At 50.4% G+C, this 17,913-nt stretch overlaps 1 protein-coding gene across 1 annotated transcript in view; it reads right to left on the reverse strand.

The window, feature by feature from the left end:
• Nucleotides 1-17,913, reverse strand: part of CCT5 (chaperonin containing TCP1 subunit 5) — a 161,989-nt gene that overhangs the window by 118,427 nt on the left and 25,649 nt on the right. Inside the window, exon 4 of the mRNA XM_044295129.1 lies at nucleotides 9,144-9,342. Coding sequence (XP_044151064.1) covers nucleotides 9,144-9,342 — 199 coding nt within the window. The remainder of the gene's footprint in view (nucleotides 1-9,143; nucleotides 9,343-17,913) is intronic.

Raw genomic sequence — 17,913 nt, forward strand, 5'->3', positions numbered from 1 at the left:
AAATGGCCTGGTCCTTAAGGTGAAATAAGGCTGTGTCCCTATGGGGTTAAAATCACAAACGGCATATTATTCACATGCGCATGGACAAAAATATACCTGCCCTCTGTATCAGACTCAACCGTATGCGGCTCCCACCTAATAGACCGGTTAACAAGTAGGGATACTCCTCTTGAGTGGGAAGTACCAAAAGAGTGACTAGACCATTGGACCCACGGTTTCTTTAATCTAGATGCCGTGTCGGCCGTGAGATGGGTCTCTTGCAAGCAGAGCAAGTGTGGGTTATATCTACGGACATGCGCAAACACAGATATTCTCTTACCCGGAGCTCCCAGACCCCTCACATTCCACGACATTAACAAAATGGCAGCCATTTCTCCTGTGTCATCCAGCTACATACAGGGCTGTCTCCCCCCCAGGGACTTCTGTGCAAGCTCCTCCCCACCTTGCCACAGACATAGATTTTGCCGCCTACAAACAGTGTCATACCATAAAGTGCCCATACACAATAAAACAACATAAATGTAAACCAACCATGCCATAAACTAGCAATGAAAAACATTGTATAATGCCAAAAGACAGGTAATATCTCCTGTGCGGCTACAGATTCAGGGACCAGCATGTCACACCATGGAAAACAGAACATGCCGGTATCTAACCAACTCCCTCAGCACGATATAGGTCGTGCTTGCAGCTATTATATGCACATAAACAGTGAAACAGCATAACTCACGCAGAGATCATAATGTCAGCCCGTTGTCTTGTGCGGGCAGCTAAGCACCACCCGTAAGTGCAGAATACGTCCCGGCTGACCCCCAAGGTCCCTGGGGTATAACAAAGGCGGGTTATGGATGTGCCGCCATGCTTCATGGCGGTGGTGGTGATCTTCGCCTCTTCCTTGCGACCCAGTCGTCCGCCTCTTTAGGATCCGTAAAAAAGATTGATCTGTCGCCATCCACCACCCGCAACCTGGCGGGGTACGCCATAGAATACGGCAAGTTCATGTCCCTTAGTCTCCTCTTCACAGCAACGAAGGTCGCCCTCCTCTTCTGCAGGTCAGCGGAGAAAATCGGGGAACAGAGACACCTTGGCATTCTCATGCATGACGGTCTGCTTCTTCCTAGCGTGGGTAAGGATCAAATCCCGGTCTTTCCAATTCAGCATGCGGGCTAGGAGCGGTCTAGGAGGGGCTCCCGGAGGCGGCAGGCGCGCCGGTACTCTGTGGGCCCTCTCAACTGCATACGCCATAGAGAATGCCGCCTCAGGAAAGGTTGATTTAAACCAGGCCTCCAGGAATGCCGCCGGATCCTGCCCCTCCGTCCTCTCAGGTAGGCCCAAGATGCGCACGTTGTTCCTCCTGGCCCTGTTCTCCAGGTCATCACATTTTTGCTGCCATAATGAAACTGAACCCTCCAGAGCTTGTATCTTGGCGGGCAGTGGGCGCGTAAGGTCCTCCAGCTCAGAGATTCTATCCTCCGTCCCCCGCACTCTGTCCCTTAGCTGCTGGACATCATGCCTGAGGAGGCCCACATCCACACGTACCTCCTCAATCTTAGTCGTGAGGGAGGTCTGGCACACCAATATCGCGGCCATCAGCTGGTCATGCGCCTCTTTAGGGGTAAGTTCCACCGTCTCTGGCACGTCCGCAGCCGCCTGACCTCGGGGCGTTCCGCTCGCCGCGGCGCCATGTTGGGTGTCCTGGCGCACGAATTCTTTCAGCCGGTCCGCCGCGGCCTGAGCTTTGCTGGGACTCATCCTTGACCGTACGTCAGGTCCAGGCTGTATGCTGCTTCGGGTAAGTCTGAAAGCTGCTGCTTTAGCACTCAGGATGGCTCAGGATGGAAACGGGAGCCGGAGCTCAGATCAAGTGCGACTGCTCATGTCGGCCGTTAGCCACGCCCCCGGATGTACAGCTTATAATTTATAGCACAATCAATCTCCAAGACTTGTACTCCTCCCTACTACTATTATCCTGATTACCTGGCTGAGTTATATGGTGAGGGGGCATCTGTGGATGGCAGGCACAGTTATGGGGGGGGGGGGGGGCATCTGTGGATGGCAGGCACAGTTATGGGGGGGGGGGCATCTGTGGATGGCAGGCACAGTTATGGGGGGGGGGGGCATCTGTGGATGGCAGGCACAGTTATGGGGGGGGGGGGCATCTGTGGATGGCAGGCACAGTTATGGGGGGGGGGCATCTGTGGATGGCAGGCACAGTTATGGGGGGGGGGGCATCTGTGGATGGCAGGCACAGTTATGGGGGGGGGGGGGCATCTGTGGATGGCAGGCACAGTTATGGGGGGGGGGCATCTGTGGATGGCAGGCACAGTTATGGGGGGGGGGCATCTGTGGATGGCAGGCACAGTTATGGGGGGGGGGCATCTGTGGATGGCAGGCACAGTTATGGGGGGGGGGCATCTGTGGATGGCAGGCACAGTTATGGGGGGGGGCATCTGTGGATGGCAGGCACAGTTATGGGGGGGGCATCTGTGGATGGCAGGCACAGTTATGGGGGGGGCATCTGTGGATGGCAGGCACAGTTATGGGGGGGGGCATCTGTGGATGGCAGGCACAGTTATGGGGGGGGGCATCTGTGGATGGCAGGCACAGTTATGGGGGGGGGCATCTGTGGATGGCAGGCACAGTTATGGGGGGGGCATCTGTGGATGGCAGGCACAGTTATGGGGGGGGCATCTGTGGATGGCAGGCACAGTTATGGGGGGGGCATCTGTGGATGGCAGGCACAGTTATGGGGGGGGGCATCTGTGGATGGCAGGCACAGTTATGGGGGGGGGGGGGGGGGCATCTGTGGATGGCAGGCACAGTTATGGGGGGGGCATCTGTGGATGGCAGGTACAGTTATGGGGGGGGGCATCTGTGGATGGCAGGCACAGTTATGGGGGGGGGCATCTGTGGATGGCAGGCACAGTTATGGGGGGGGCATCTGTGGATGGCAGGCACAGTTATGGGGGGGGCATCTGTGGATGGCAGGCACAGTTATGGGGGGGGGCATCTGTGGATGGCAGGCACAGTTATGGGGGGGGCATCTGTGGATGGCAGGCACAGTTATGGGGGGGGGGCATCTGTGGATGGCAGGCACAGTTATGGGGGGGGCATCTGTGGATGGCAGGCACAGTTATGGGGGGGGCATCTGTGGATGGCAGGCACAGTTATGGGGGGGGGGGCATCTGTGGATGGCAGGCACAGTTATGGGAACTGCAAAAGTAAACCAAGCATCTGCGATAATATCTTGTAGGCAGAGAAACTGCCCAATAATCTTGCAAAAACCTCTGGAAGAGTACGACAATGTGAATGGATTAATGGAATTTATTTACCCAAAAAAATTTAAAAAAACATATACAGCCTTATTCTACATAATTAAAAAACGAATCTTTACTTCATGATGGAATAACCTTTGGATGGTAATATATTTTCCCCAAAAAGCATTAAAAAAAAAGAAGAAATTATATTATATATATATATATATATATATATAATTTTAAGTTAAAAAAAACCGATAAAAATAAATAAAAAAAATCATAGATTTTTTATCCACCCTGGTTTGAGGGATGGGTGAGGAATTCAGTGTAAAGACTGCTTTAATACCAGAGAGCATGTCTGGCAGAAGAAAAACTTTGGCCAAGCAGGTTTCAAAGCAAATCTACAAGAAGAGGCATTGCTTAGAGGGAGTAAGATTATTTTGCGGAACTGATGAGTAAAGATGAATGAACTGATTTGCACTTCCGGGTAGGGTTGTCATTACACTAAAATTTTAACACCATAAAAAAGTATTGTGATACCACGCAAAGAAAAAATAAAATAAGAGACTGTTAGATAGAGGATACCCCAAGGACACTCTGAGGAAGGCATTCCAACACACCCTAGCTCAGGGGTCAGCAACCTCCGGCACTCCAGCTGTTGTGAAACTACAACTCCCAGCATGCATACTTGCACTGCTGTTCTCAGAATTCCCATATTATAGATAAAGCATGTTGGGAATTGTAGTTTCACAACAGCTGGAGTGCCGGAGGTTGCTGACCCCTGCCCTAGCTACTAATAGGAACGACTTTACTTATTCCAAAACAACAATTACTAAGTGGACAGGATCAGACCTGTTTCATCTCTACTTACGACACTGCTAATGACGAGGCAAGAGAAATTCTAAATCGATACTGGCCCATCCTCCGTATGGATCCAAATGTAGCTAGCAACATCTCGTCCTACCCAAGCATCACCTATTGCAGAGGTAAGAGTCTCAGAGATAGGCTGGTACGTAGCCACTACGTACCCCCGGCACCACCTGGTACTTGGCTGGATCGCCGACCCCTGGGGGTGTTCAGATGTGGGGCATGCAAGGCATGCTCATCCATCTCTGTATCCAAAATAGTCACGTGCTCAGAGACTGGTAGGATTTTCACTATACGTGATTTCATTAATTGTAGAATGAAAGGGGCGATTTGCATCTGTCAGAGCCCCTGCCCCAAAGACTACATCAGGAAGACCTTTAGGGAGCTAAGAGAAAGAATTTGTGAACATCTTAATAAAGTAGTGAAGAAAAATCACACCAGTCGCGTGTTACGTCAATGAACACCATGCAGGGAACGCTAAAGTCCTTAAATTTTCTGCCTTAGAATTAGTCCCCATGTCCCCCAGAAAGGGAGAATGCAACAAAAAAAAAATCCTCCAAAAAGGAGGCAGAATTGATTTTTAGATGTAGGTTGCAATCACCTGTTGGCCTAAATGAGAGATTATCCTTCACTTGCTTCATCTAGTCTTTTGGGAAAATAATAATATATTTTTCTCCTTTTCATTCTGTCTCCTCAATTAATTGATTTGTCAAATTAGTACATTCCTAACCGGTCATGAATGCGGGAAGCATTCAAATTTAATGCCAGGGTGACGTCATCTGGGCAAGCCTTACCTTACTGTTCTTTACCCTGACCCCATGCATTTATTTTTTATGTCTTATTTGTATTTATTATTGCAAAATATAGTTTTCAACCCCTCCTAAGTTGCAAGGCATGCAGGGGGTTAACTTGCCAAGCACGGCAGCTTCCTAGTGTGAGGTAGCTTTGCATACTAACTCCCTCCTCCGGTCTGTATCACTGCAGGCCAGTATGCAAGCGACGCGTGCGTTCCAGCTAAATCGGAAGCAATGATGCCGCGTGCGTTCCACGGACCGGAAGTGCCTGTGGCGTGTGCATATTTTAAATCGTAATTCCCCCTGCCACATCTAGCACCTGGGAGAAGGCAGTCTGGATTAGAACGGGGATCTTTCACAAGCAGCATCTCCTTTACACAGCAGGAACTGGTAAATATATCCCCCTTCTTAGGCCTCTTTCACACGAGCGTGACGGATTAGGTCCGGATGTGTTCAGTGAAACTCGCACTATTTTGCAAGCAAGTTCAGTTAGTTTTGTCTGCGATTGCGTTCAGTTGTTTCCGCGCAGGAGCAATGTGTTTTTCATGTGCGTGATAAAAAAAACAAAAAAAAAAAAAACGGAAGGTTTACAAACATCTCTTAGCAGCCATCAGTGAAAAACGTATCGCACTTGCTTGCGGATGCATTGCGTTTTTCATGCTGTCCCATTCACTTCTATGGGGCCAAGGCTGCGTGAAAAAATGCAGAAAATAGAACATGCTGCGATTTTTACGCAACGCAGAACTGATGCGTGAAAAACAACGCTCATGTACACAGACCCATTGAAATGAATGGGTCAGGATTCAGTGCGGGTGCTATGCGTTCACATCACGCATTGCACCCGCACAGAAAACTAGCTCGTGTAAAAGGGGCCTCAAGGTCTGTCTCATTGTGTCTTCCATGATGTTCATTGTATCATCCAGACACCAACTTATCCATAACTATGTAATGTATTTGAGGGAACCCACTTGGTCACTGTATACGTAGTAGAGCAAACTGCTCTCCACAGTGCGAGTGGTTTCCTTCTATTTATTTTATTTTTTACATTTGGTCACTATTTTTAGGGAAACATCAATTTTTCTTATTGTCAAGAGTTAGTTATTCTAACCATTTTTGTATTGACCCCTTGAGGAGCCCACGAGGGTGAAACGCATTGGGGTACTTTCTCACCAACCTAATACACCAGCTTTTATATTCTGGCGTATTATCATTGTTAAATTCACAATTTTTCATCATTTTTAGGTCCGTATAGGGCTTTCTAGGGGAGGTACGAGGACAGGGAAACCCCACCATTAGGGGTGGTCCCTGGGCTGAGGATAGACCAGGATCTGACTAGGGAAAAATTCCCTTGGTAGTATTTCAATTTTACCTCAACACCTGGTCAACAATCCTCTTTCCTCCTCTTGATGTAGTATATTTACATTAGTTACTCAATTTGTGGTGGATGTTATATATGCAGTAATAGTTGGGCTGCATCGGCTTGCCCATGGTTTGTTATTATCTGTCACCAATTTTTAGCTTTATCAATATTAATAGTTATATTTTAAGGGTCCTATTTTATCTAAGTTTCATTAATAATTATAATACTGGGCTGGGTGCACTGCACCACCAATGCATACAATTAACATGATTAGAATACTAACAGGGGAGGCCACTGCGCCAACAATGCATACGATTAACCCTTAAACACAAATGTAGGCTGCAGGTGCTGACAGGGCACGGCACCTGAGGGGTTAATTGATGAGGATTGCTGCGCCCTGTCAGAGGCTGAGGATGTGATACCGCCGGCACCGCAGCCTACATTTGCATTTAACGGTTAATTGTATGCATTGGTGGTGCGGTGCCCTCCTCCATCAGTAGTATATAAATATTATATGCGCTGGTGGCAGTTCACAGGCCCTCCCTCCCCTCCTGAGGAGTTAATTGCCGCGGTTCACATGCCCTGTTATTGAGGGCGGGTGCTGGGTAAGTTAACGCCGCCGGCACCCGCTGCCTCCTGTACTTGAATTAATGTGTTGATTACATTAATTGGTGGCGCAGTGTGCCCCCCCCCCCCTGTAATACAAAGTATAACCATTGGTGGCTCAGTGCGCCTGCCCTCCCCCAATATTAGTATCATTGGTGGTGCAGTGGCACCCCCCTCCATTGTTATATTTATTGGTGGCAGTGGCCACAAGGTCCTCTCCCCTCTTCATTGGTGGCAGTTCCGATTGGAGAACCAGCAGTGCAATTGCGGGGCTCTGATCGGTTACCATGGCAGCCAGGACACTACTGAAGCCCTGGCTACCATGGTAAGCTCCCTCCTGCTGCTGTGTGCACAAAGCACAGATGAGCAGGGAGAGTGTAAAGTCCTATTCACCCTAATAGAGCTCTATTAGAGTCAATGGGACAAGGGTTCTATCCCTTAAGGGGACTAATAGCTAATAAATAAAAAGTAAAAAACACACACCAAAATACTAAAAGTTTAAGGCTACTTTCACACTAGCTGCAGCCTTCTCCGGCAGGCTGTTTCGGCGGGTGAATAGCCTACCGGATCAGTGCTACTGCTAGTGCCGGAGGTCCGCTCCAACCCCACTAACTATAATGGGGGGTGGGCGAGATTTCCGCCGGCAGCATGGTAAACACACCAAGAGGCAGGTGGAAAAAAACGAGTGTGAAAGTAACCTTAATCGCCCCTTTTCCCAATTTTACATTTAAAATTTACAAATAAAAATCTAAACATATTACATATCGCCATGCCTGAAAAAGTGCGAACTATTAAACTATATTTCCTATGCGGTGAACAATAGAAGAGAAAAAAAATTAAAATCCCGTGATTCGCTATTTTTAGTCACCTTGTCCCGCCAAAAAGTAGGATAGGACTGTTCTATTATGGGCTAGACTTTACATAAAATGCAGAATGCACATGGCTTTTTTGTCATTTTTTCCCCCCGCATGGTATTGAGTATCGCAATACCTTTTTATGGTATTGAAATCTAATTAAAAGAAATTGTATCGTGGCAACCCTAGTGTGGGCTATAATTTTTGGTGTAGTGCACAAACAAACACATAATCCATGCGAGTCTGGCTTTGGATGCCATTGGATTACTTAGTGGCGTTAAAGGGCAGTGGTTCATGCAAGAATTGCCATCTAATTTAATTCTAGCCCAACTGTACCCTGCAAGTAAGGGCTCTTTCACACTTGCGTTCTTCTGTTCTGGCATAGAGTTCCGTCATCGGGGCTCTATGCCGGAAGAATCCTGATCAGGATGCCATGCATTCTGAATTGAAAGAAATCCGTTCAGGATGCATCAGGATGTCTTCAGTTCTGGACCGGAACATTTTTTGGCCGGAGAAAATACCGCAGCATGCTGCGCTTTTTGCTCTGGCCAAAAACCCTGAACACTTGCCGCAAGGCCGGATCCGGAATTAATGCCCATTGAAAGGCATTAATCTGGATCCGGCCTTAAGCTAAACGTTGTTTCGGCGCATTACCGGATCAGACGATTCTGAATGGTTACCATGGCTGCCAGGATGCTAAAGTCCTGATTGCCATGGTAAAGTGTAGTGGGGAGCAGTGAATGCATGGACACGTCATCCATGCGCATGGGGCACTCTGACGTCATTCTCGAGCGCCCCGGGAGCCGCACGGACCGTAAGTATACTGCTCCCCCACTCCCTACTACTAATATGGCAACCAGGACTTTAATAGCGTCCTGGCTGCCATAGTAACACTGAACGCATTTTGAAGACTGATCCGTCTTCAAATGCTTTCAGTTCACTTGCGTTTTTCCGGATCCGGCGTGTAATTCCGGCAAATGGAGTACACGACGGAACCGGACAATGCAAGTGTGAAAGAGCCCTTAAAAGGTATTTATCTAGAATAATAAAAAATAAAAAACATGAAAGGTCCACTTTAAGGCATTTTCTCATGCACACAAAGAGGTATTTATTTTTCTTTGCCCGTTCCTTTTCTATTTGCGTATAGGATACGGACCCATTAATTTCAACGGGTCTGCAAAACATGCGGATAGCACACTGTGTGCTATCAGTATGTCCGTTCCGTAGCCCCGCAAAAAAGATAAAACATGTACTATTCTTGTCCGTCCATACGGACGTGTGCATGTAGCCTTATTTGGATTTATTTTATTTTCTTAAAACATATTCTGCCTAAACATTGGATTTTTTTTTTTTTTTAAACAAAGCCACAAAAATATATTATATTTCATATAAATTTATATCTTACACTTTTGATCCCAGTGTTGTCATAGCCGTTTGGATAAGTGGTTCCACATTTTCAGGATCAACTGGAAAATCATCACTGATTTTATTCAGGTTCTCAATAGCTATTCTGGCAGCTTGTTCGTAGCCATCTGCAATTCTGATAGGATGGATACCACGATCTAACAACTGTTCAGCTTGTTCCAACAATGCTCCAGCAAGAACTAAAAAGACAAATGCAGGAAAAAGGAGATTTTTGTGAAACTCACCTGTAAAATCTTTTTCTCGTCTTTTCCATTGGGGGACACAGACCATGGGTATAGCTTAGAGTAGGGGTGGGCGATATGCGATATGAATTTGGGCCACGATATGGATTTTCGCCATATCGCCGGACCGCGATATGATCGCGCGCACCATGTTCTGAGCCGGCCGGCACAGCGGAGGGAGGAGGAAGGAGGAGGGAGTCCCTCCCTCCCCACTGTGCGCGGCTGCCGCTGAACACCAATGAGGACCGAGGAGGAGGAGGGGAGGGACTGTGGCCACTGCGCCACCAATGAATGTGCCGGCCATATCCCTCAGGGTCCCCCTCCTCCCCCCCATCATTAGTGGTAGTTTGCAGTTCCGATCGGAGCCCCAGCAGTGTAATGCTGGGGCTCAGATCGGTTACCATGGCAGCCAGGAGTCACGCTGCTGAAGGCCTGGCTGCCGTGGTATGTTAGTGAGCAGAGAGCAGCGCATTATACTCACGTGCGCTGTGGCCGGCGGTCGCTCCTTCTTCTGTCTGTGCGGCGGATAGCTAATGCTTACAGCATTAGCAATGCGCCGCACAGACCTATGAGAAGGAGCGACCGGCGGCCACAGCGCACGCGAGTATAATGCGCTGCTCTCTGCTCACTAACATACCACGGCAGCCAGGACTTCAGCAGCGTGACTCCTGGCTGCCATGGTAACCGATCGGAGCCCCAGCATTACACTGCTGGGGCTCCGATCGGAACTGCAAACTGCCACCAATGGGGGGGGGGGGGGGACCCTGTGGCCACTGCCACCAATGATTAATACTGGCGAGGGAGGGAGGGGGGGTTTGCGTTACCAGAGGGGGCAGATCAGAGGCTGGGGAAGGGGGGCAGATCAGAGGCTGGGGAAGGGGGGCAGATCAGAGGCTGCCGCCATGGTCAGCTCCCTGCTGTTGTGTGCACTATGCACAGGGCAGCAGGGAGAGTGTAAAGTCCTATTCACCCTAATAGAGCTCTATTAGGGTGAATATGACAAGGGTTCTAGCCCTTAAGGAGGCCAATAGTTAATAAATAAAAAGTACAAAATAAATAAAATTTAAACACCCCCCCCCCCAATATAGAAAACAATATATCGCAATATATATCGCACATGCTTAAAATTATATCGCAATATAGATTTTAGGCCATATCGCCCACCCCTAGCTTAGAGGTATTACTAGGAGGAACACTATGCAAAAACGAAGCTCCTCCTCCTCGTGCTATACCCCCAGACACCTCCAGGAGGACTTCAGTCGTTGCAAAAGCAGTAGGAGAAGGAAAACTGAAAAAACCACAATGGAAACCATCACACCAACTAAACAAAAAAAAGCGGGCGGGAGCTGTGTCCCCCAATGGAAGAGACGAGAAAAAGATTTTACAGGTGAGTTTCACAATAATCTCCTTTTCTCGTACACTCCATTGGGGGACACAGACCATGGGACGTCCAAAAGCAGTCCATGGGGTGGGAAAAACCAACACCGCCAAGAGAAAAAACGTCCAACCGTTAAACGGGCACCACGGCCTGCAATACCCTGCGCCCGAGGACAGCATCAGCCGAGGCCAGCGAGTGCAACTGATAAAACTTTGTGAACATATGCAAAGACGACCAAGTGGCAGCCTTACACAACTGGGAGGCGGAGGCGCGATTGCATCTGGCCCAGGGAGCTCCCACTGCCCTTGTGGAGTGAGCGGTAATCCGCGACGGGGGAACCTGACCACGAGCGCGATAGGCCACAGCAATAGCGAAACTGATCCACCGCGCCACAATAACCTTGGAAGCCGCCAGACCCTTACGAGACCCCTCGGGAACCACAAAGAGGAAGTCCGAACGACCAAAGGAGGCGGTGGGCCCCAGATACACTTTCAGGGCCCTGACGACGTCCAGGGAGTGGAGAGCACATTCCTTGGGGTTAGCCGGAGAAGGACAAAAAGAGGGCAGGACAAGATCCTCGTTAAGGTGGAACGGGGAAACCACCTTGGGCAAAAAAGAAGGAACCGGCCGTAGCACCACCTTATCCTGGTGGAAGACCAGAAAAGGTTCCTGACAGGAAAGCGCGGCCAGCTCCGAAACCCTCCTGATGGAGGTAATGGCCACCAGAAAAACCACCTTCCAGGTGAGGTAGACAAGGGAGACCTCCCTCAGAGGCTCAAAAGGGGCCTCCTGAAGGGCGCGCAGGACCAGGTTAAGATCTCAGGGGGGTAAGGGACGAACATACGGAGGAACCGAATGCGCCACCCCCTGCAGGAAGGTTCTCACAGGCCCCAAAAAGGCAATAGACCGTTGAAAAAAGACCGCCAAGGCCTAAACCTGACCCTTCAAAGAACTGAGCGACAGCACCACCTCAAGGCCGGACTGTAGAAAGGCCAGCACCACCGGAACAGAGAAACGAAGCGGCGGAAAACCCGACTTCTCACAAAAGGTTAGATAGGCCCTCCAGGTACGATAATAGATCCGCGAAGAAGCCGGCTTTCGAGATCTGATCATGGTTTTCACCACTGCATCAGAGAAGCCTCTCTTCCTCAGGATGTAGGTCTCAATAGCCACGCCTTTAAACGCAACTGACGTGAATTCTGGTGGAAGAGCGGTCCCTGAGATAGAAGATCCTCTCTGTCGGGAAGAGGCCACGGAACGTCCGCTAGCATTCGGACGACGTTGGAGAACCAGGCGCGGCGAGGCCAATCCGGAGCGATAAGAATGGTCGGTATCCCCTCCGCCTCGATCTTGCGCAGCACCTTCGGCAACAGAGGAAGTGGAGGGAAGACATAGAGGAGGTCGAATCGCTGCCAAGGAGACACCAGCGCGTCCACTCCGCACGCCCTTGGGTCCCGGCACCTTATTGTTTAGCCGTGACGCCATTAAATCCACGTCCGGACGGCCCCATCGGCGGCAGATGTCCTCGAACACCTCCGGATGTAGGGACCACTCTCCCGGATCCACCTTGGTGCGGCTCAGAAAATCCGCCGTCCAGTTGTCGGCGGTGTACATTCCGGGCGTCGAAAACACTGGAACATGAGACTCCGCCCATAGGAGGATCCTCGCCACCTCCTGCATCACTGCCCGACTGCGCGTTCCGCCCTGATGATTGACGTAGGCCACAGCGTGGCATTGTCCGACTGAACACGCACCGGCCGAGCTGCAAGGAGGGAAGTCCAGTGGGAGAGGGAGTTGAAGATCGCCCTTAGTTCCAAAACGTTTATCGGAAGATGGGATTCCTCCGTCGACCAGACCCCCTGAACTGTGAGGTTCCGGAGAACGCCTCCCCAACTGATGAGGCTGGCATCTGTGGTGACTATCATCCAGGAGAACGGAAGGAAGGACCTCCCTGATGAGAGATTCGGGGAGGCCTGCCACCAGGGGAGAGACAACCGAACGTGCCGGGACAGGCGGACAGGAGCGTCCATACCCCGAGAGATCTTGTCCCATAGGGCAAGAATCCACTGTTGTAACGGTCGAGTGTGGAACTGGGCATACAGAATCGCCTCGAAGGAGGCGACCATAAAGCCCAGAACCCGCATGCACTCCCGAATGGTGGGACGAGGAGCTTGTAGAAGGAGCGACACCGCCCTCCGAATCTGAGAGGACTTGGAATCCGGAAGAAACACCCGAGAACTCGAGGTGTCCAAAATCATCCCCAGGAAGGAGAGTCTCTGGGAAGGGCGCAGAGAGGATTTTGGTAGATTGATCAGCCACCCAAACCGTTCCAGAGATTGAACGGTAATTCGGACGCTGTCCTCGGCCTGTGGAAGAGACGGGGCTTTTATCAAGATGTCGTCCAGGTAGGGCAACAACAAGATGCCCCTGGTGCGAAGAAGCGCCATGAGAGGTGCCAAAACCTTGGTGAAAACGTGAGGGGCGGTCGCCAACCAAAAAGGCAGGGCGACGAACTGGTAATGACGACCCCAGATGGCAAAACGCAGAAAGCGATGGTGAGGCTTCGCAAACGGGACGTGTCAGTAGGCGCCTTGAATGTCCACAGACGCGAGAAATTCCCCCGGAAGCAGAGAAGCAATAACGGAGCGAAGGGACTCCATGCGAAACTTCCGCACCCTTAGAAACTTGTTCAGAAGCTTCAGATCCAGTATAGGGCGCACCGACCCCTCCTTCTTCGGAACGAGGAACAGGTTTGAGTAAAAACCTGTTCCCTGTTTCTCCGGGGGAACGGAAAAAATGACACCCCGGTCCAGAAGAGAGGAGACCGCCAAAAGGAGGTCCGAGGCCCTGGCTGGATCCCCCGGAACGGGAGACGGGAAAAAGCGTTCCGGCGGGCTGGACGCGAACTCCAATTTGTAACCGGACGTCACAATCTCCAGAGCCCAGGCGTCCTGAACGTGAGCCCTCCAGACCTGCTGAAAGGAGAGCAAACAGCCCCCCACCATGAGGGGTGGGGGCACCCCTTCATGCGGAGGGCTGCTTGGGAGCAGGGGGACGGGTTGACTGTGCCCGTGGTCGCCAAGAGGGCTGGGGTTTGAAGAAAGGCTTCTTGCGGGATTCCTGGGATCCCCCAGCCGACGAGGACGAAGACGTCCTGGCCGTGGAGAAGCGACGAAAGGACTGGCCCCTGAAGCCAGAGATCGAAAGGGCCGTTTGGATCTGGGTTGAGGCAGATGAGTACTCTTGCCCCCCGTTGCAGCAGAAATTAAGTCGTCCAACTGGGCTCCAAAGAGTCTAGATCCTTCAAAGGGAAGGTTAGCGAGGGAACGCTTGGAAGAAGCATCAGCATCCCACACCTTCCACCAAACCCCTCTACGCTGAATGACCGAGAGGGCCGAAATACGGGCAAATAGTGAACAGATATCCATTGAAGCCTCACAGAGATATTTAGAAGCCTGAGACATTTGGAGAATAAATTCCAAAGTGTCTGCAGGGGCGCCCTGTTCCGTCAGATCCTGGTGGTGGCGCCGCAACCACGCCGTAAGGGCTCTGGCAACCCAAGCCGACGCAAAAGCCGGTCGCAGGGAAGCGCCCGCCAGAGAGAAGATGGACTTGGAAAGTGAATCCAGGCATCTGTCCACCGCATCCTGCAGGGAGGAACCGTCTAGGACAGGAAGGGCCGTGTTCTTGGCCAACCTGGCCACCGGAGGATCTACCTTAGGGGAAGAAGTCCACTTTTCCACCGAGTCAGAGGGGAAAGGGTAAAGCGTATCCATGCGCTTGGTGGTCGAAAATTTCTGATTGGGTCGGTCCCAAGCCTTTGATATGACCGCTGTGAATTCCTCATGAACGGGGAACACCGCGGATTTGGGCCTTTTGGGCGGAAAGAGGGAGAACTCCCGACTAGTGGAGGCAGTGGAATCTCCGTGGATATTAAAAGTGTCACGGACAGCCTCCACCAATTCGGATACCATGGTGGAAAGCTTAGGCAGGGGTTCCCGCTCCGTGGCCTCGTCCGATCCGGACAATTCCCCTTTGGATTTGCGCTCCCCACGAGAGGGAGTGTCAACCGGGCATGCCTCAAGGCGTGGGGGAGAAGCGGAGTCATCCGATGAGGAATGCTGCCGCTCACGCTGCCTCTTAGACGTCAGACGCCCCCTGTGAGAATCACTGAGAGGAGATGGAGCGGTGGATGCCACTGGAGTAGTAGCTGCCATACGCTCCATGAAGGACATGGCTGCCTTGGCAACTAGGGCCAGATCCGCTGCCGCACTAGACATGGCGGAAGCCCAAGCGGGTACCGCCGGTTCCGCAGGGGCAGAGGGAGGACTGGGCTGAGCAAGAGAAGGAGGCTGATCCTGTCCAGGAGCAGGGCACGAGTCACAGGTGCCAGAGGCAGAAAAAGGCAGAAGGCACACCTTGCATGACCCCAAAAGAGCCTGAGAGGAGGCCTTGGCAGATTTAAGTGCCCCAGGCTTTGGCATGATGGAACCCCACAGTAAAAGATCTCCTACCAGTTGCTGCAAAGATCAGGAGCAGAGCAAGCTGTTCTCCTACCACCCAGGCAACGCTAGCAGAAGTCTCCGGTGTAGAGAGATGAGGAGCTGCATGGCCGTGAGCAAACAGAGTCTCCGGTGTAAGGAGAGTCAGAGCGGCATGCCGAGGCTCCGCCCCCCGAACGCGTCATTATGGCGCGAAACAAGCGCGCGCGCGATTCAAACACCCTGACTCCCCTCACGTGGTGCAGCAGGGGTTAACGAGGCCATGGAGGAGCGGCCTGCCGGCGGGCGCTGAGAAAGCGCAGCAGCCAAGGCTCGACGAGAGAAGCGCTGAAGCCCACAGTTTAAGGGGGAAGAGATGCCAGTACTCCAGTGCCAAAATGAAGAAAGTGCCCCCATCAGGATCCTTCTTCAAGCTCACCCAGGTAGCCACAGACAAACAGACACAGAGGGAGGGGGAGGGACTGGGCAATACTTATCTGCTCAGCATGCTCCCTCGATGTCCAGACCAGCAGGGATGCGCCTCTTCAGACTTCTGACTCCAATCCAGGAGAACAGTGCTCTGGAGGAGGGTAGGCAGCAGGCGTCCCAGCAGCTGGTGGGATGCCAGAGCTGACATGTTGAGCCTGGATCCACTTTTCTTCTGTGGGGGGATGGGAGGTAGCCAGGACACGTCGAAAGACAGTGGCAGACACTCCACGGGGGCCAGGAAAGCGCAATGCTGACCTGCGTCCCCATCTGAAAACAGAAAAAAAAAAAAATAACAAAACAGGAGAAGAGTAAGCGCCACCTCCTTGGACAGACACTAAGCAAAGACTGAAGTCCTCCTGGAACTAAAGTCCTCCTGGAGGTGTCTGGGGGTATAGCCCGAGGAGGAGGAGCTTCGTTTTTGCATAGTGTCCCTCCTAGTAATACCTCTAAGCTATACCCATGGTCTGTGTCCCCCCAATGGAATGTACGAGAAATATGTGATTATTGCAATCCATCAGCGGTGGCCGTGCTTGCACATTATAGAAAAAAAAGCACTAGCCTATGTGAGCTCCCACAGTCCCGGCCGCCAGAGAGGCTGGCGTTTTTTCCTATAGGGTGCAAAGGCAGCCACCACTGATGGATTGCAGAGTGGTCGTAACGAAGGAAACAAACTGTGTATAATGTGATGGAAAAATGAATCCTGCCAAAGGAAGAAATATACGTAATAAGATGTTAGTAAGTGGCTTGTATTAACTTTCTCTACATGATAAATGTCAGATGCTGAAGTGATAAAACCCTTTAATATTCTCTATTTTTTATAAATTATAAAACAAATAGTATCCTGCTCTTGTTTATGCATAGGCTAAACTTTATTGGCAATCCTAAGAATACACAAAGCAGAATCTTATTGGAGGACCATTAATGGGAGCGACACGTTACATTTTTTTTTTTTACTATAACAACCATTTTAATTGTGCAAATTCTTCCACTTGGCTAGCAGGCAATTCTAGATTTATACATCTGTCAGAAATTGTGCCAAGGAGGATCACCATAGGCAGAACACAAAGACCTAATAAAAAAAAAATATAACCTTCAAGTGATATTTTTTTTAAATCACTATAACAAAATATCCCAATAAAAAGTGTGAGCAAAGATGAGGATTGAGGTTAAACCCAGCATAGTCACAAAAATATAGGGACATCCAGATGAAACCATTGGTTGGTTGGTGGACATACAAAAACAGCTGTAAAGAGGAGCAGTCACATCTCTTGATATGCCAGTTTTAGTGAGTATTATACAACTATTCTGGAGCATCTATTTGTAGGACTATGTTGTGCCATTCCTGTATTATTCCTGCTAGAAGTTTACAAATAAGGCTACTTTCACACATGTTTTGTGCGGATCAGTCATGGATGGATCTGTTCACACTAGCGTTATTCTTATCCGGCATAGAGTTCCGTCCTAGGGGCTCTATACCGGAAAAGAACTGATCAGTTTCATCCCCATGCATTCTGAATGAAGAGCAATCCGTTCAGGATGCATTAGGATGTCTTCAGTTCAGTCTTTTTGAATTTTCAGGATGAAAATAATACCTCAGCACGCTGCGGTATTATCTCCATCCAAAATTTCAGAACACTTGCCGATTTACATTGAAATGTATTAGTGCCGGATCTGGCATTAAAAATACAGCAAAGCCGCAGACCTTTAAAAATGTGGGGGGGCGAATTATCGAAACTGATCTGTTTGTCCGTATGACAAACTGATCCGGCAGGCAGTTCTGGCTTGCTGGATCACTCTGCCACAAGTGCGAAAGTAGCCCAATACAACCGTCTGCATCTGTTCAGAACGGATCCATTTGTATTATATTTAACCGCCTCCCGACCGCCTAACGCAGGGATGCATCCTGCGGGCGGCCGGGTTATTCCTCGTTGACGCATCAGCGTGTCATCTCGCGAGGCACGAGATTTCCTGTGAACGCGCGTTCACAGGATCGCAAGGTAAACGAGTTGATCTACAGCCTGCTAGCGGCGATCATTCGCTGGCAGGCTGTACATGCCAAATTTTTAAAAAAGGTATATTAGAGGCTGTTTTGTTAACAGCGTCTAATATACCTGCTACCTAGTCCTCTGGTGGTCCCTTTTGCTTGGATCGAGCACCAGAGGACACAGGCAGCTCTGTAAG

Source organism: Bufo gargarizans, chromosome 5 (assembly GCF_014858855.1).
Source record: "Bufo gargarizans isolate SCDJY-AF-19 chromosome 5, ASM1485885v1, whole genome shotgun sequence".
Lineage (NCBI taxonomy): Eukaryota > Metazoa > Chordata > Amphibia > Anura > Bufonidae > Bufo > Bufo gargarizans.